The sequence below is a fragment of the Podarcis tiliguerta genome (assembly GCF_965153285.1).
Source record: "Podarcis tiliguerta genome assembly, chromosome: 3".
In the NCBI taxonomy this organism is placed as follows: Eukaryota; Metazoa; Chordata; class Lepidosauria; order Squamata; family Lacertidae; genus Podarcis; species Podarcis tiliguerta.
In genome coordinates this window covers 70,925,540-70,942,242 of record NC_139536.1, presented here as the reverse complement: position 1 = coordinate 70,942,242, position 16,703 = coordinate 70,925,540, and the positions used below count along the sequence as shown (strand labels likewise).

The following is a 16,703-nucleotide window of genomic DNA, read 5'->3' as shown; positions in this document are numbered from 1 at the left end:
CACCCAAGCCAAGGTTCATCAACATGGATAGCAGACACAGCCCCTCAGCTCTGCTCCCCTTTTGTACTTTGCTGATTGCAGCATCTGGGCTTGACGAGGCAGGTGACCCTCACCTGTTCCAGTCCTGCTCCAGCAGAGGAATCACACCCCTCCTCCCAGAACTAGGGAGCTGGGCTGTGGGCCCTTGCTTGCCTCAACCTCCTAGAGCACCACTCCCACGGCTCCTCATACCTCAGGGCCCACTGTGTTTGTGGGGACTGGGGCCCCTCTGGCTCTGGTGATAGGTGCTGCTGCTCTGGTTTGTGCGCACTGACCTCCATCCCCTCATCATCCTCCGTCACCCTGTGAGTACTTCCTTCCCCATGCCCTGCTTGCCCAGTCTGCTACACCCCTCGCAGGGATCCTCTTCCTCCCCGCTGTCATCTTGCCAGTTCATGACAAATTACAAAATGTGCACGCTTTGCACATGTGTGCTTTGCAATTACAGTTTTTAAGAAGCAAACGTTCATTTTACACCCAGGGCATTGTTGGGATGTTAGGCCCACAAGGCCTAAGGCCCAGGCCTTTTGTGCCAGGCCTCAGATTGCCTTCTCCCTCTTTTTAACTTCCTTTGTCTTTTTTTAAAAAATATAGGGCAATTGGGAGTGCTACAGAGTGAGATGCATGTGAGACTTTAGCTATCACACACCCCAGGCTGTGTACACACATTTAAAGCACATTTGAACCCTATCCTTCTCAAAAACTCTAGGCCACTCCAGCTTGGTAAGCTCTGTGAGAGGTGAACTACAGTTCACCTAGGATTCTTTTTTTGGAGGGTGGGGATATATGCTTTAAATGTATGTTGTGTATGCGCCTTAATTTGCCCAGAAGCCAAGGCAAGCTGCAGAGAAACAGTCAGGACATGCCAGTTCTCCAGCAACCAGCCTGCTCTGCTGCCACTGCTGCTGTCCACCTCTGTTTGAGGCAGGTCCTATATGTAGAGAGGTGGGAGGAGGCCTAGGGGCAGGGTGGGAGTTTGGGTCAGCTGTAAGGTGCTTGGCAAGGTCTAAGGGGAGTGGCAGGGAGCTGGTGAGGTCTGGAGGGATTGTCGAGAAGGGGTTCAGCTACTAGTAGTTTTAATATGTACATAAGATCTTCTGAATAGGTTATGTGGGGTGGGGGTAGAGGGTCCACTCAACACACAGCATACCTTCCAAGTGCCCCAGAAAAAATGGGACATCCCATATTTTCAGGTGAAATCTAGATAGCCATTATAGGTGCAGCACTCTCACACCCCAAAAAAAGCACTGGGGGGGGGGGGGAGGCAGAATGAGGCCCAGGTCATGTTACTTGCCCAGGAGCACATCTTGGAAGGCACATGGCATTGGAAAATGTTAGATGGTATGACACAGTGCACTCAAACCAGAAAATCTTGTTGGTCGCCATATCTCAGAATAAGTCCTGACAGACAGAGTACGTTTTGCCCTATGACAGTCAACCTAAATGTGCATCTATAAATATAAACTAGCACGTGCAAGTTTTAATGGGCATTTGTACAGTGGGCCTGTACCCCAAGTGTTTGAAGTAATTTACCACACAGTCTCCCTACTTTATACCTTAAAACCAGGATTAACCATATGTTTGAATGGGGTATATATGCATACTCCACTCACCCCTATGATTGAGAATACATGCATACAGAACCAAAGCTTCAGAGATAAAAAGGTAAAGGTACCCCTGCCTGTACGGGCCAGTCGTGTCCGACTCTGGGGTTGCGCGCCCATCTCGCTTAAGAGGCCGGGGGCCAGCGCTGTCCGAAGACACTTCCGGGTCACGTGGCCAGCGTGACAAGCTGTATCTGGCGAGCCAGCGCAGCACATGGAAATGCCGTTTACCTTCCCGCTAGTAAGCGGTCCCTGTTTATCTACTTGCACCCAGGGGTGCTTTCGAACTGCTAGGTTGGCAGGCGCTGGGACCGAGCAGCGGGAGCACACCCCGCCGCGGGGATTCGAACCGCCGACCTGACAATCGGCAAGTCCTAGGCGCTGAGGTTTTACCCACAGCGCCACCCGCGTCCCAAGATACACCACCCGTGTCAGAGATAGGACTATGGCAAATATTTTTACCTTTCGAACCACAAAAAAACAGGATTTTTACAAACCATGATGAAGCAAGGAGGGACAAATCATTCCTTAGATATGAAACAAAAAACCTGTAACCTTTCCTTAAGGAAAGGTATCCAAACCAGAGACAGAGATGTTTACCAAGCAAACTCTCATCCATTGGGCTATACAGCACAGGTATAGCGGTTAAAGTTGACTAACAGAAAGATCAAAACCTGCTTCATGCCTTAACTGTCTCCGCTTCTTAAAGAATATTTTCACTCCCATTCTACTGGTCTACTTCTAGTATAATAGATGGGCTTGAGATGAATATCTTAAGGCAGTAGACTAAAGGGGTTGGGCTTCACTCCAATATCCAGGTTTAGTTCAGGGCTAGGGAACCCATGGTCCTCCAGCTGTTGTTGGACTACAACTTCCATCACCCCAAAGAACTGGTCATGCTGGATGGGGATGATGGGAGTTGTAGTCCAACAGTACTGGGTGGGCCAGAGGTTTCCCAAGCCTGTTTTAATGTTAAAGAAGAATCACCTCACCCTCCACTTTTAACCAAACTAACAACTGCATTAATTGTAAGAACGCTTGTCTGGTTTGTCCTTCCATTAAGTACTCAGGCAGATTACCAATCTACCAGGTAGGTAAATGTGAGAAAGCCTTGACACTTGATAAGACCACGGACTTTTACCACATATTAGAATGTGTGGCAGGAAAAACACCCACCCGCACTCTTATGTTTGTACTAATACAAGAAAGCAAGTAACCACATGGCAGAAAACCTGACCACATGACAGATCAGTTGTCAGTGTGTTCAGCCTTTGTGACATGACAGTGAGGCCTCCCAAGCTGTATATGGTTTTTTTTCTGTTAAAACTTTAATTAGCCTCTGGTAAAAGCAAAGTAAAACTGGTTGTTGCAGTCAACAGTTTCCTCACATGAATTAAGTGTTGGGGCCAAATGGGCTCAGCAGCTGCTCAAAAGGAAGGATGAGTACTTGTCAGTCCCTTAAAATAGAGCTGTCTATCAGGTTCTGCCTCTTAATTAACACGCCCTTCCGACAGGTTAAGCCAAATTTCTGCAATTAGACGTTCGGGAGGAAGGCCACTATATATTATTAACTTTATATGTAGGGTGTGTTCTGCCTCGTGCCTTCAGCCACACTTTGGCATTTAGGCCTTGCACAACAATAATTTAACAAGTCCGTCACCACATGACCTTCTGTGCATCCCTTTTACTTTATGCACGTTGATGTTGTACACAAAACCTACACCTAGAAGGCTTACCTGTCCTGAGATGGAATAAGTTGTACTAGGGATGTCAATCAATTCAAAAGTTTGTCATTGATCAGCCACAGGAGGCTTCTTCTTGTGCTCAAGACAGTAGTACTACTTATCTAAGCTTAACTTAGCTTAACTTGTCTTACAGGCACCTCTGGAGGAGTTCCATAAAACTGCAGAATCATAAAATTGTACAGCTGGAAGAGACCCCAAGTATCATCTAGTCCCAACCCCCTGCAATGCAGGAACCTCAGCTAAAGCATTCATGAGAGATGGCCATCCAGCCTCTGCTTAAGAACCTCCCATGAAGGAGAGTCCACCACTTTCCTTCATGAATTGATTGCTCCTGCTATTTTCGTAAGTCATTTAGAGGTGTTAGTAAGCTCAGAACACAAGAAATGTGAAGGTTTTTGTTGCAGTGGTGCTTTATGGCAGCAGCTTTGGAACTTGTTGGATTTGGTTACATCCATGCTGAGTGTAGAATAAGAACAAACCAGCCATAACAAGATGGGTCACACAACACAGATAACCTTGGTCCCCCCGGATTTTTCCAGAGAGTTTTGTATTTTAATACAAAGTTCTTGATTTGCCCAAGGAGTGTCTCCAAATGCTATGCAGTTCTTACAACACAATACTTTTTGACTCCTTGTCAACAGTGCCAGAGTCTGGCCTGGAGATTCCATAGTCTGGCTCTTCTCCAAATAGTTCAATCACCTCTTAACCGAGAACCAAAATAAAGAGCTTGGAGTGAAATGTGTCAGATTTAACAGTGATTGTTTTAAATCTTTTAACCCACACAATTGGCTTATGTTATATTCAGGGTCCAAATAATCTGATTTCTCTGTTGGCCTTGTATTAGAAAGCAAGGGCCCTTGACAGTGAAGTCAAGTCAAAGATACAATTTAGTCACCTGCACCCCAAAATTATGGTGACAGATCAAAGGATACACACCAACATAATTTTCAACTCTTTGGAACAAGACAGAATCAGCATCAGTCCTGCTAATCCTTAAACGTGCCCTTAACATCACACTCCCTCTTGGGCTTCTCCATCTCCCTGTGGCATATGTTTGACCCATCTTATTGCTCCTTGTCCTAGATTGGTGCGGTGTAATTCAGTGGTGTCAGTCTGATGGCCATCACACCACACCCAAAACACTTCTGGGCTTCGGCTGTAAAGCCCATTAGTTAAGAATCTAGTTGAACACCCTCATTCCTCATTCTCTTCTTTTTCTTTGCTGACACCATTTTGACATTTACCTTTGTCCATTGGCATCATGAAGCTTCTCCTCTTCCCATTTTTGTTTTCTAATAACTAATCTACAACACAAACACTTAGAGCATATGCATACATTTAATAAAAATGAGAAGGAATATAAATCGGGAGGGAAAAGGTTGGGAAGGTAAAAAGAGGTGCTGGAGAAGGGGGTGATGGTGAAAGAAATAGAGTGCCTAGTGGAAGGGGACTGCACAACAACCGACAAGGAGGTGAAATTGGTATTCCAGAAAAGCAGGAAAAACTGCAATGCTATACACAAACACTGGGGAAGAAGGAGGAAGTCCCATTGCACCCAGTCCTTCTGTGTAAATATGCATAGTGTCACATATGATAGGGGCAGGGAGATAATATTTGCCCGCCGACCCCAAGATGTTGAAGAAGTGCAATTCCCCTTAGTCCTAGCAAGCATGACCAATAGCCAGAGATGGTGAGAGTGGTACTTCAGCAACCTCCAGAGCATCAAAGGTCCCTCACAGCTGATCTATATGCCTCTGAGCACAGGTAAACATGGAATAGCTAACAGGATGGAAATGCTGTTAATCTAAACATAAAGGTAAAGGGTAAAGGGACCCCTGACTGTTAAGTCCAGTCGCGGACAACTCTGGGGTTGTAGCATTCATCTCGCTTTACTGGCCAAGGAAGCTGGTGTTTGTCTGCAGACAGTTTTTCCAGGTCATGTGGCCAGCATGACAAAGCCACTTCTGATGAACCGGAGCAGCGCATGGAAACGCCATTTACCTTCCTGCTGGAGTGGTTCCTATTTATCTACTTGCACTTTGGATGTGCTATCTAACTGCTAGGCTCCCACGGCTTGCGGAGAACTGCCTGTTCTGGGGGCTGGGGTCGGGGGAAGCTCGGGCTTTATTCCCCCCCCCTTTATTTCCCCCTCAAAAAATTAGGTGCGTCCTATGGGCCGGTGCGTCCTATAGGGCAAAAAATACGGTAACTTCTGTATTTTGTAACAAAGAATACTTTACCTGTGTTGTTTTTGCTGTAGCGCTGAACGATGCATGAGTGAGACCTGTGATTACTGTTAAGTGAAGTATTTAAACTTACTTAATGTTGTAGTCAATTCACTGTGAGAGGGGTAGAGGCGGGGGAGCACAATCATGGGTGTTTAATACTCTAACAACCTATATTTCCCACACTGTGCAAACAATGCACGTATGTCTCTCTTGACTAGACAATGAGTCAAGCATCGCACACTTTTTTTTTTTTAATTCAGGCAATCAGGCAGTCATGCACACACATGGGACATCAGAATTAACTAGTAGTTTCCAGCAGTTTCCTCCTCCCCTTTCCCAGTTTTTCTGTTTTATATTTTTACTCCAATTGGTTTCAGTGGAAGGGAAAATAACTGCATGAGTTCCAGTGCTGGCATCGTTTTCCCTCCCTTGTCAGGGGCATGCCAACGGCACAAGACCATATTTTAATTATCAGGATCCGGCTTCTTTTCTGATCTGCCACTCACATACCCAGCACTTTTTCTTCTACCATTGTCACAGGAGGATCAACAACATCCAACGGCCCTCAGCTGCCCTCCTAAGAAGCTGAGAATTGCTTCCGAAAATATCCAGAACTATTAACTCATCCTCCCTACAATCCCATCACCTGCTCCCTTTCCTGGTATCCACAAACTCATCTGTCCCTGGCCTCTTTGTGACATCATGTCCTTCCACTCCTGTCTCTCTGCCGCACATGCCTGGAACCACCGCTGCTCATGAAATCCTTTCATAAGAACATCAGAAGAGCCTGCTGGATCAGGCCCAAGAGCCATCTAGTTCCAGGACTCTGTTCTCACCATGGCTAGCCACATGTACCAGGAAGCCCACAGGCAGAAGCTGAGAGCAGCAGCAGCAGCACTCTCCCCTCCTGTGCTTTCCTGCAACTGATATCAGAAGCATATTGCCTCTCACAGTGAGGGCAATACATCCTTATCATTTCTCCCACTTCACTGTAATTTACCCCATCCCTACTAATAATTTCTCAAGCTCCCTTGTCTCCCATTTTGTTGCCCACTTAACACTGATTGGAATTACCTCTGGGAAGGGACCATGTCACTTCTAGCTCTCTGTACGGCAACTAGCACAACACAGAGCTACAAAAAATCCTGAATATGAATAGTAGCAATAGCTGTTGACTAACTCTCACCCCAGGTTTCAGGGCGCCCTTGCGTATCTGCCACAAGGTGTAACTTCCTACTCATTAAAAGTGAAGTTCTTTCAGAATCTGCAGGTGAAGGGTCATTGCTCATTTGAAAGATTGTAATTAAGTAATAGAGTTTCTCTTAGTCGTGATTATGATTCATTTTCCCTCACACCCCACCCCTTTTTCACGCAAACACTTAATGCCAGAGTTGATTCCTGTTCCACCTGCATATACTTGTAAGTCAAGGAACAAATGGGAGTCTCTGTTCTGTAATCACTTCTTTGGAAGAAATGTGTTGTAGTTGATCATTACCACCCTGACCCCCACCCTCCACCCTTTACAGTTTGGCCACAATCCAGCCCAAATTCAACACTTTTGTTTTAAAAAAAATCAATCACTTTTTAATCCCATTCACTTTAATCAAATGCACAACAATTCCATCCACTTGACCAATGTGAGGACAGGATGCTGGACTAAATGGGCTATTGGCCTGCTCCAGAAGGTTCTTCTTATGTCCATATATATATAATTTCAAAATTAAACAAATAAAAGTGTTGTGCTATAAACCACCATGGAGCATTTAACTCCCTATGGGTGATCTAATTTGCATAGAACATATACTTCTCAAGCTTGGTTTGGGAAACCACTCTAGCCAAAGGCACAGGAACACACCCTTAATGGTGCATTGCTGTTTTGGGAGCGGGGGTGGGGGGACCCCAGAAAGTTGCACAAGATCTAAGTGCTTCATTCAGAGTTGCTGCCTGCCATTTAGGGTTAGGTGTTTACAAAGCTTTCATGTTGGTGTAGGTGGAACTACACATAATGTCTAATACTAAGGTTGCTTAAGCATTTTATTCTGCCTTTAGGAGGAACAAGAATTACTTCACTGAGTACCTTTTCAAAATTAATTAAGTTTTTATTTTTAAAAAAACTTTTTTTTTGTTAGTTACAAAATTACCCAGAAAAGACACACCCATCCAACAGCCCACAGAAGCGAACCAGAAACAACATAGCCCACTTTTTCATACAGAATATGAAGACAAACTGCAGGAAAGAAATTGGAATAGACAGGCCTCATTCACATGGCATGCACATCACTTGATTTATGCATGTTCATTCAGAAGTACAACTGGTGCTATTTTTCAAGAAATAGAGTTGCCGGAACTCACCATGAACATCTCCTTCATTCTCTTAGAATGGCAATGACGCCCACCTGGGAGGTGCTGGAAGTGAGTTCGTGTGAGTTCCAGCTGAAAAAAAGCCCTGATTACAACCCAGTGGTTTCCATGGGGTTTACCCCAAATAAAATGTCTTTAGGATTGCAGGCTTCCAATGTGATCCTATGCATGTCTATTCAGATGTAAGTCCTGTTGCATTAAGGATGCTTACTCCCCAGAAACTGCAGTCTAAGGTACCTTTTACATTTCCTGATCACAGGGTGGCTTGTAAGACTCCCGTCAGACCACATCATTGAATGTGGCAAGGTTGGAGGTGACGGAAGTGGCCTCAAGCACCCTTGACCAGGGCTTGAGAGGAGAATTTTCCCCATGAGATGCTTCCATAGGCAGAAGAGAGAAGTAGCAATTTCTGCCTCTTCCTCCTCTACCTAAAGACTCCATAAAAAGCTGATCTGGAGTGTGACCCACTGGAACAGGGCGGGAGGTGGTGGTGGGGGTGACAACAGGGGAGGCAATTGACTCAAATCCTCCACCCATCCCCTTCCTCCAGCAGGAAAATGGAAGAAGTGCTTCCTGGAAGGGTATGTCTGGATCCAACCCATTACTACTGGCAGCTGAGCATGTGAACTAACTGTTCAGTTGAAAGCATAGCTTTGAAAGCAGGGTGAGGGATGTGAAAGCTGTGTCCAGTGTTGTATCTATGGAGGTCTATTTGCATAAGGAGCTCCAAGTTGCACTTATCATATATTCAGCACATGTATGTGAACCCGCCTGCAGAACAGAGAATCCAAGTGTTATACATGCATGTTTGAACCAGTCTTGGAAAATGGAGGACCAAATTTAAGGGATCCAACTCTCTGATAAAAGCTTTCAGCACTTTTCCACATTTTTCTGACAAGTGAAACATACATTTCCTCCAGATTCACTTTGAATTCTTAGTTCCATCCCTTTTCATACTGGGTGGCACCAGGTGATAGAAAGAAAAGTGATAAAGAATCATAGCTGAGCAAACCCTTCTCGGTGATTTATAATTACTATGATCTTTTTTAGAACCATAGATGAAAATTAAGAATGACTTTCCATAGCCCTTGATGTTAAGAGTCATTTCCTCTAACATAAAAGACATGAGCTAAAAGGGAGCCCTTGCTTGAAGTGGCATGACTTGAAAATCAAACTCATTCACCCCGGTGAGTAACAACACTACATCCTTGGCTGCCAACATTAAATTTACACAGGCAACTTTCTATTGTATGAAACTGATGAATCACGTGTTCTTCTATTGTACCTTTTTTTCTTCCATGGTTATTATGCTTTCCTTTTCCTCCTCTTTTCAGTTCTTCTGAAATATGATTAAACACTGATTATTGTGAAGACTCCACCCCACCCCCTGGCCACCAGTCTCTTCCTGATATCCTCTTCCACAGGGTTTGCACTGAAGTAGGAGGCCTGAAAAGCAAGCATGCCTAGACATATAGTTTCCTGAGGGCAAGCCTTCAGATGCTCCAGAATGTCAATTAATATAAAATGGAACCTTTATGACCACCACAAAGCTGTTATCTGCCAAAGGATAGAAAAGTAGCCGTCAACCAGCAAAAGAGGGTATCATTAGAAAAACCTGGGAACATTTAAGCTTGATTAAATTGTCAGCAATGTTAAAGAAAAAGGATAATTACCAAGAATAAATTAAGTCAGTTAACAGCCTATGCAAAAAGAGAAGCCATTACTGCTTTACATTTTTCCAGTTATAGTTGCAATCGTTGCTTTACTTCCCCAAGAGGATGTCCTAGACTGTCTTCATATGACAGTGTAGTAAGAGTTATGTCTCCAGCGTGAGTCTTCCTGGAATCATCACGCTGGTGAGACGGGTTCCATGCCTTGATGCTCATGCATTAGTTACCCTCCCCTTTTATTTAAGAAAAACCACATGCCAGCCACAGCCATTTGCCTACTCAGCAGGGGGTAGGCCTCGGTTTCCCCAGCTGAAAACAACTCCCACCACTAGCAACCTCAGCCTTATCGGAATTTGGTCCGATAATCTGGGAACGTGGAGTTACAGGGCTTTGAATTAAAATGCCCTCTTAAAATGGTTTCTGAAATCTGCTCTATTTACGAGTTGTGAAAAGTTGCCTCATACTGTCTAGTCATAACATTAAACGCCAGAGACAAAATGCAGAAAAGGGAATTCCTTTCTTCACAAAAACACTCGCTGCGTGCTTCTGACAGGCCAACTGCTTTTGAGTTAGGACATGAGCTGGCATGGCACTTTTTGTTTCAAAGGGAGACAGAAAATGAAAGGGAATTCAAAATGAAGCAGAGCAAATTTATGTTCTTCAATGGGGATACAGGAATCTGCGCATGTTTAAAGCAGGCTTTAGTGCCACCATCCTTTGCAAACACTGTGCGCGCATTATCTAAATGATACCGAAATCCAGATGCAAGCTCTCAGAAATAGAAAACCAAACTATTTTGGAGAGCGTGGGAAGTTAAGAGTCAGTTGTTCCTATTTATTAGTAATTATTTTCAGCTGTGCTGGCAAATGATTAAAACAAATTGCTAGCCTTTAATGATACATTGTATTTCCCTCTTTTTCTTCAGCAATCAAATGGAAATTATTTCATCAGTAGAAAAGTGATATACTGTACCTGATGCTGGAGAATATTGGGAAAGGGAAACAACATGCAAAGTCACCTTTTGGCATTAGGGCAATTTCCATTAAATTCTTGGGGAAGGAATTCAGCAGATGATGCGGACATGACTTGCTATTTGGTTATTATATTCTCATTTACATTCTTCAATCACTACTGTGTTTCGGGATGGTTTTCTTTTTTAAAAAAAGAAAAGCTGCAGAGTTATCTGAGCAGGGGGAACTCTGTATAACTAGAAAATTGTGTCTGGCCTTAATTTAGTTAAGGAGATAGGCAAGCTTGTTTCTGTGCCCCATCAGAAATGGCAGGCACAAATCCAGAGTGCCTCTGACTGCACAACTGAAGCAGGGTGTTTATTCGAACATTCCTATTCTTATGTGCTAAAATGCAACATTTTATGCACAGCCAGATTATGACTATTGTCCTAGGGATAACAGTATGCTTTTCAAAGTCTTTCTCTGAACCCCTTAGTTCAAATAATGTGTAGCTCCAACGTAACTTTCTCATTACAATTACTTGCAAAAGATGTTAAGGAATCCATAAAATAAATTCATACAAATCAATTATCTCAGAATTACTTTCTGAGAAACTATTTCAGTATTTCCATCTAGTGAACAAACCTGTCTGACATTTTAATCAGTCCACAGAAGTAAACATGCTTGGAAGACACATAGTATTCCATTCATTGTAAATACAGAGGAACAATCACCTTGAGGCCTAGGAGAAGTACTTTTTATTACAATGGCAGCAGAATGGTATTTACATTTTCCTGTTTGTACAATGACTCTCAGTGCTTTGCTTTATCATTATCAATAGCAGTCTTTCATTAATTGCACAACAAGCAGATAAAGTAATTATTAATTTTCCATTTCCCGACCATATTATTTATAGGGCCTTATTTTTGTTGCATTAGGACACAGCAAGACAGCATTTATTTATTTTAAACAAGGCCCTGTCAGAAGGCTTACAATGCAAAGACTATTGGTCAAACTTAATATAAAAGTCGCCATACATTTGAAGAAAAAACATGTTCAAAACCACCCAGATTGAATACTCTGTGACTACGATCCTATGCACTACTTTACTATTATTATTATTAATTGAATTTATATACTGCCCTATACCCGGAGGTCTCAAGGTGGTTCACAGAACAAAAATACTTTTGGATATCTCCTGGACTTGTTTACATTTAGTAGGAGTTTTCTTGAAGTCCATTTTAAACAGGAGGCCCTGCCTACAGCTGCATGGCATGTCACAAAATGGTTTTGTCATTTTTTCCGAGTTCCACAGGAATTTCTAGCAGGCATCAAAAGTAGGGCTGCTGCTCAAGAACTGCGTTAGGAGGCTGTGCATGTGGACCTGGGGGGAAGTGACTGTGATCCAAGTAACTTTTCCTTATTAGCCACTTTACCAGTGCATCACATGTATGTTAGAGGTGAAATGCATACTACATTAGATTAGAACTGCTATTCTAATCTAATGCACATATTTAAAATAACAGTGATCTTGGGGGAAAAACATGCTCTTTACATGTATTTATACTTACTCCAAAAAAACGGGGGAGGGGGTGTATATGCGTGTGTGTAATATATCAGGAATTGGCACCTGCTTGAATTTCCCCATCTCTTTTGTTATCTCACGTTTGAGATGTGATCACGAGTATATGCAAGTTAAATTTCATTTTGCTGTTGTATAGTGTAGGGTGAAAGTGACCACTAGAGACTTGGATGCTGTAATTGAACCACAACATTGGCCTACTTGATTTTTGTCTTGAGCTACTGTATTAAGTGATATCAGTTATGGCTACTCTGGTTTAAAGTATCATGCTGAGGACTCCATGAACTATGCTCTAGAAGGACTCAGGTTTGGGGATAAAGTTCCATTTATGTTCTGATGAATAGGCAGCTGCATTTTTTGCTAAGCAAAATGCCAACCTAAAAGAGTCAAATTTCACTAGTTCAAAACACTTTAAGGCAAATGATGGAAGGAGACACACACTTTTAATCTCATTAAAACAGATGTTATCCTCCAAAGCATTCTTAAATCATGAGATTGTGCACACGTGAATTCAGCTACCAACCATCCATTGGTTGCGCCACCAGGTGCAGAGCATTTTCCTATATGCAGATGCAGCTTGGAACAGGACAACTAAATATACGCCATCTCAAGCTTACACTAGACACATAAAGATGCAAACAAGACTACATGGGAGAATCTTCCCTGAATGGCTACAGGGAACAAATAAATTGCCCTTGGTATGACACCGAAGCAGAAGGGGTGTTACATCCTATTTCTTACTTCTAATTTAGTGAATAGCTGGCACTACGATATAGCCAGAAAAAGTGAGCTACTGCTTTTTTTTCTTGGTTTTTTCTTGCATTTCTGCTTTATTAGAATATCTAAAACTCAAGACTATAGTACACAAAAGCAAGCTTGATTAAATTCAGGCATCACATCCCACCATGGCTGAGGAAGCTGAGATACATTTCTCAATGGACAAATTAGCATTTGAAATTGACAAGCAAACAATAAATCAAAAACCATGTTTTAAGTACAGTTCTTTGGGGCTAGCTGTAGTTTGGTGTGATGCCTGAATTCACAAACCAAGTCTCATCAATTACTGCAACTCCAGAAGATTCTGTAGAATGAAAATAATGCTAAGCAAATATAAAATTAAGAGCAAATGAACAGCTTATAACCATGCTGTGACCATTGTGTGTTTAACTCTCAAATCATTGTTTAACACCTGAACTATGATTAGTAAAAACAATGGTTTGGTGTGGTGTATAAATTAAGGACTAGAAATGTCTTTCTGTCGCTAGCTTATACAGACAAGTTTGGTTTCCAGGAGTATCTGCCTAATAGACACAAAGCTTCTTCAGGCATTCAAACTCTGTGCAAAGTAACTGCACAAGGGAGGTTACAGCCATAAGTACACAAGCTCCACACACCCCTCCACTGTTTTAGATGCCCTGCATATGCTGAAGAATAATATTCTGAAGCAGGGAGCCCACCCTACTCATCAAAGCATTCCACATCAAAACAGTTGTTTTATGCCCAGCAACTATTTCCTTCAATTATCTTAAATGTTAATTATTATAAATGAGTAAAGCAATCCGTAAACCAGGACATTTGAATAGGATTCAACAGGCTGCATATTTCCATTCCACTCCATTTAATCAATTATGAAGTCATTTTTGCAGAACTGTTGAACTGAAATTTTATTTGACAAAATACTAATTCTTAATATTTGCCATTGAAAGGGTTAAAAAAAAAGTAACATTGGTACAAAAAAAGGGAAAGTTTAGTTGTCATTATTTGTACACTCAAGTTACAGCTTAAAGGCCTTAGGGAAAAAGACATGTTTAGAAGGCTGGTCCAGAGTAGGGCAAAACAGTTATGTAAGAGCTTAGTATAAAATTGGCATTGCCAAAAATGCAACTTATTGAGTGGAATCCAGTTGGGGTCACTTTGCTGACAAAAGGCATCCACCAGTAGAACAGGGAGAGAGGCCTTTATTATTGATTCTTAGCTTTGCAGTTCCCTGTCATCACCAAATTTGTCCTGAAGGCTTAAGGGTTCACCAGGACAGACATGGGAGGAGGCACTGCCACTATCTCCTTCCCCATTCCCTTGTCAGCAAATCCTTCTCTCAGCAGAGTAACACCAAACTAGCTTTCACTGATTGTTGCTTATTTTACTAAAGGAGATTAAAGACATTAGACCACTATTGACAGAGTTGAGGAACCTGTGGCCCTTTGAGTGTTGTTGGACTAACTCCCACTATACCTGACCATGGGCCATGCTAGCTGGGGCTGATGGAAGCTGAGACCCATTACTATATGGAAGGCCACAGGTTTCACAGCCTTGCCTTACACCAAAAAAAAAATTCCTATCTACCTAAGAGTATCGCATCTTTCTTAAGGATGCTGGGACAAGCGCAAGGCAAAACAGTGAAAAGGAAACTCCAGTCTTTTCAGCATTTTGTAAAGATGCTTTACAGGCATACTTTTAAAAATGATTTAGTTGCAAAATAACCCCATATTTCCTGTTAGATTGTTTCCTGTTAGATTAGTATTAAGTAGAATCCTCCTTTGTAGTCTTTGTTTTCCTTCTTGTAAAATACATCAGTTCATCTACCCATTTTTCTTTGTATTTATTTCTTTTTGGTTTTATTAAATTCTATTTTTCCTTCCTTCCTTTCCATTTCCCCCTTTGCATGGGCTCCAGCTGGAATCCTTGGTGAAGAAACCTTCCTTAGCCAGCAAGAGGGCAGGATTCACGGAGCAAAACTTTTCTTATAGTGCCTTCAACCTTAAGAATTAGACAGCAGCCCTGTCTTGGCAAAAATATGCCAGATCCTTTCATCCTCTAGAGCCAACTCTGCATTATCAACTCTTAACTTATGCAGGGCAAGTCTAGTATCACAGTATCATTTTCTCTTGTTTTATGACAATTTCACAGAACTTCTTTGCTGGAGCTGCCACAAAGCAGAAAAGTAGTGCTAGGAAGTGGCACAACACTGCTTCCAGCAGTTGAGGTTGTTGCTTCAATCATTCTTTGGGAGCTTGAGACAAAATTTAAGACCCATCCCCCTAAATCCTCCAATCTGTGCAGATAATCTGGCATGAGGGAGATCTTCACATGGAACATGCTGCTGTTCACAAGAGTCAATATATTTGTTTGTCTTTTTAAGAATATATTCTAATAAAGCTTTCTTATACTATTTTCTGACTTAGGACTTGCTTGAATAAGGCATACATTTCAGTATATTCAGTGGCCATCTCCATATAAATTATGCAACAAAGTCCAATCATATATTACTTGAAACTTAGTTATATACTGCAGTCACCAAGACTTCATTTCAAGTAATATGATCAGAATATAATTTGTGAAATACAAAACATACTGTGATGATTATTTTAAAAAATCAATTTCCTAGTATAAAATTTAAGAGACATTACTCCAAAGTAAGAAGTTTAGCTTAGTTTCAACTTTTCATAATGGGTTCCTGCAAGTGATTATTTATGCAACTGTTTGTCTACTTCTCTAGAATAAAACAGTGTTTTCACTGTAAAGACAAGCCATTGCAACATTAGAAAATACCCCTGTTTATTTATTATTAAGAAATACAAAGTGGCACTTATTTCCACTTACTCCCCATGCTTTCAGCTTCAATTTTTTAACAAGAAAACAGAAGTCTTACAGCAGCCTTATAAAGTTTCTCATGTCACAGCTGAAGTTAAATGACAGCAGTGGAGAAAACACGGGTGATGCAAAATATAGCCTGTCCAATTCCTCTTATCACATGATGGATCTTTCTTCCTGTTTGGCTTGCAGCAGCAAAAGTTTTTGGTCATGTCACCCTCATCAAGCCTGACACAACTTGAAGTTGACTTTGTTGCTCCAATCAAAGGCTGATCTTCATGCATACCAGTTGACACTTCAATCTGCAGGTTGTGGGATAACACTGATGTGAAGAAAATTATCAGGATAACTCATATGTTCACTTAGCCACTGTACTGGCGTTTCCAACATCGGTTCTATGCCATGAATCACCACTTGGTTCTTCTTTTCACCATCTAATTTTGAAACAGACAGATCACTTATCAGACACTCACAGGCAAACACATGTTTGAAGCAAAGTGCATTTGGTTTCATTACACAGTGAAATTCTGCAGAATCCATGATTTGTAGTTTTGATTATAATCTTGCTACTTCATATTTAACTGAATGATCCCTCATGATAAATGAAAAGTTAATTCTAAAAAAATGAAATATTCTGTTATATGAATCATAAAATGATTCATGCACCATTGTCTTTTTTTTTTTTTGCAACGGTTATTATTTTAATAAGGCTATGAAATAGATTTACTGGTCTTCCCACCGTGTAAATTGAATGAAATCATGTCATATGAGCAAGCTTCTGCTCTCTCACCAGGACTTTTCTTCTCCTCACCTTGCTGCCTTCACACTCCACCTCCAAAATCTGCTGGGGTGTGGGCTACACAGCAGGGGGGAAAGGAAGCCCCACTGTGCAAACAAGGGTCTCTCCATTCATGCACAGGAACCATTGGATAC

General features: G+C 41.9%; 1 protein-coding gene and 1 long non-coding RNA gene across 5 annotated transcripts in view; one reads left to right on the top strand and one right to left on the bottom strand.

Annotated features, from left to right (window-relative positions):
- Nucleotides 1–15: 15 nt before the first annotated feature.
- Nucleotides 16–15,805, top strand: LOC310674402. Of its 2 annotated transcripts, XR_014509560.1 has the most exons (4): nt 16–344; nt 3,522–3,730; nt 9,028–9,164; nt 9,312–15,805. It is a non-coding gene; the product is annotated as an uncharacterized lncRNA (long non-coding RNA). The 2 variants fall into 2 exon arrangements; XR_014509561.1 differs by having other exon boundaries at nt 22–344; nt 9,028–15,805.
- Nucleotides 11,333–16,703, bottom strand: part of ATG5 (autophagy related 5) — a 30,283-nt gene continuing 24,912 nt past the window's right edge. For all 3 annotated transcript variants that reach the window (XM_083433598.1, XM_083433599.1, XM_083433600.1), the window contains exon 8: nt 11,333–16,204. In XM_083433598.1, coding sequence (XP_083289724.1) covers nt 16,068–16,204 — 137 coding nt within the window. In that variant the 3' untranslated portion in view covers nt 11,333–16,067. The remainder of the gene's footprint in view (nt 16,205–16,703) is intronic.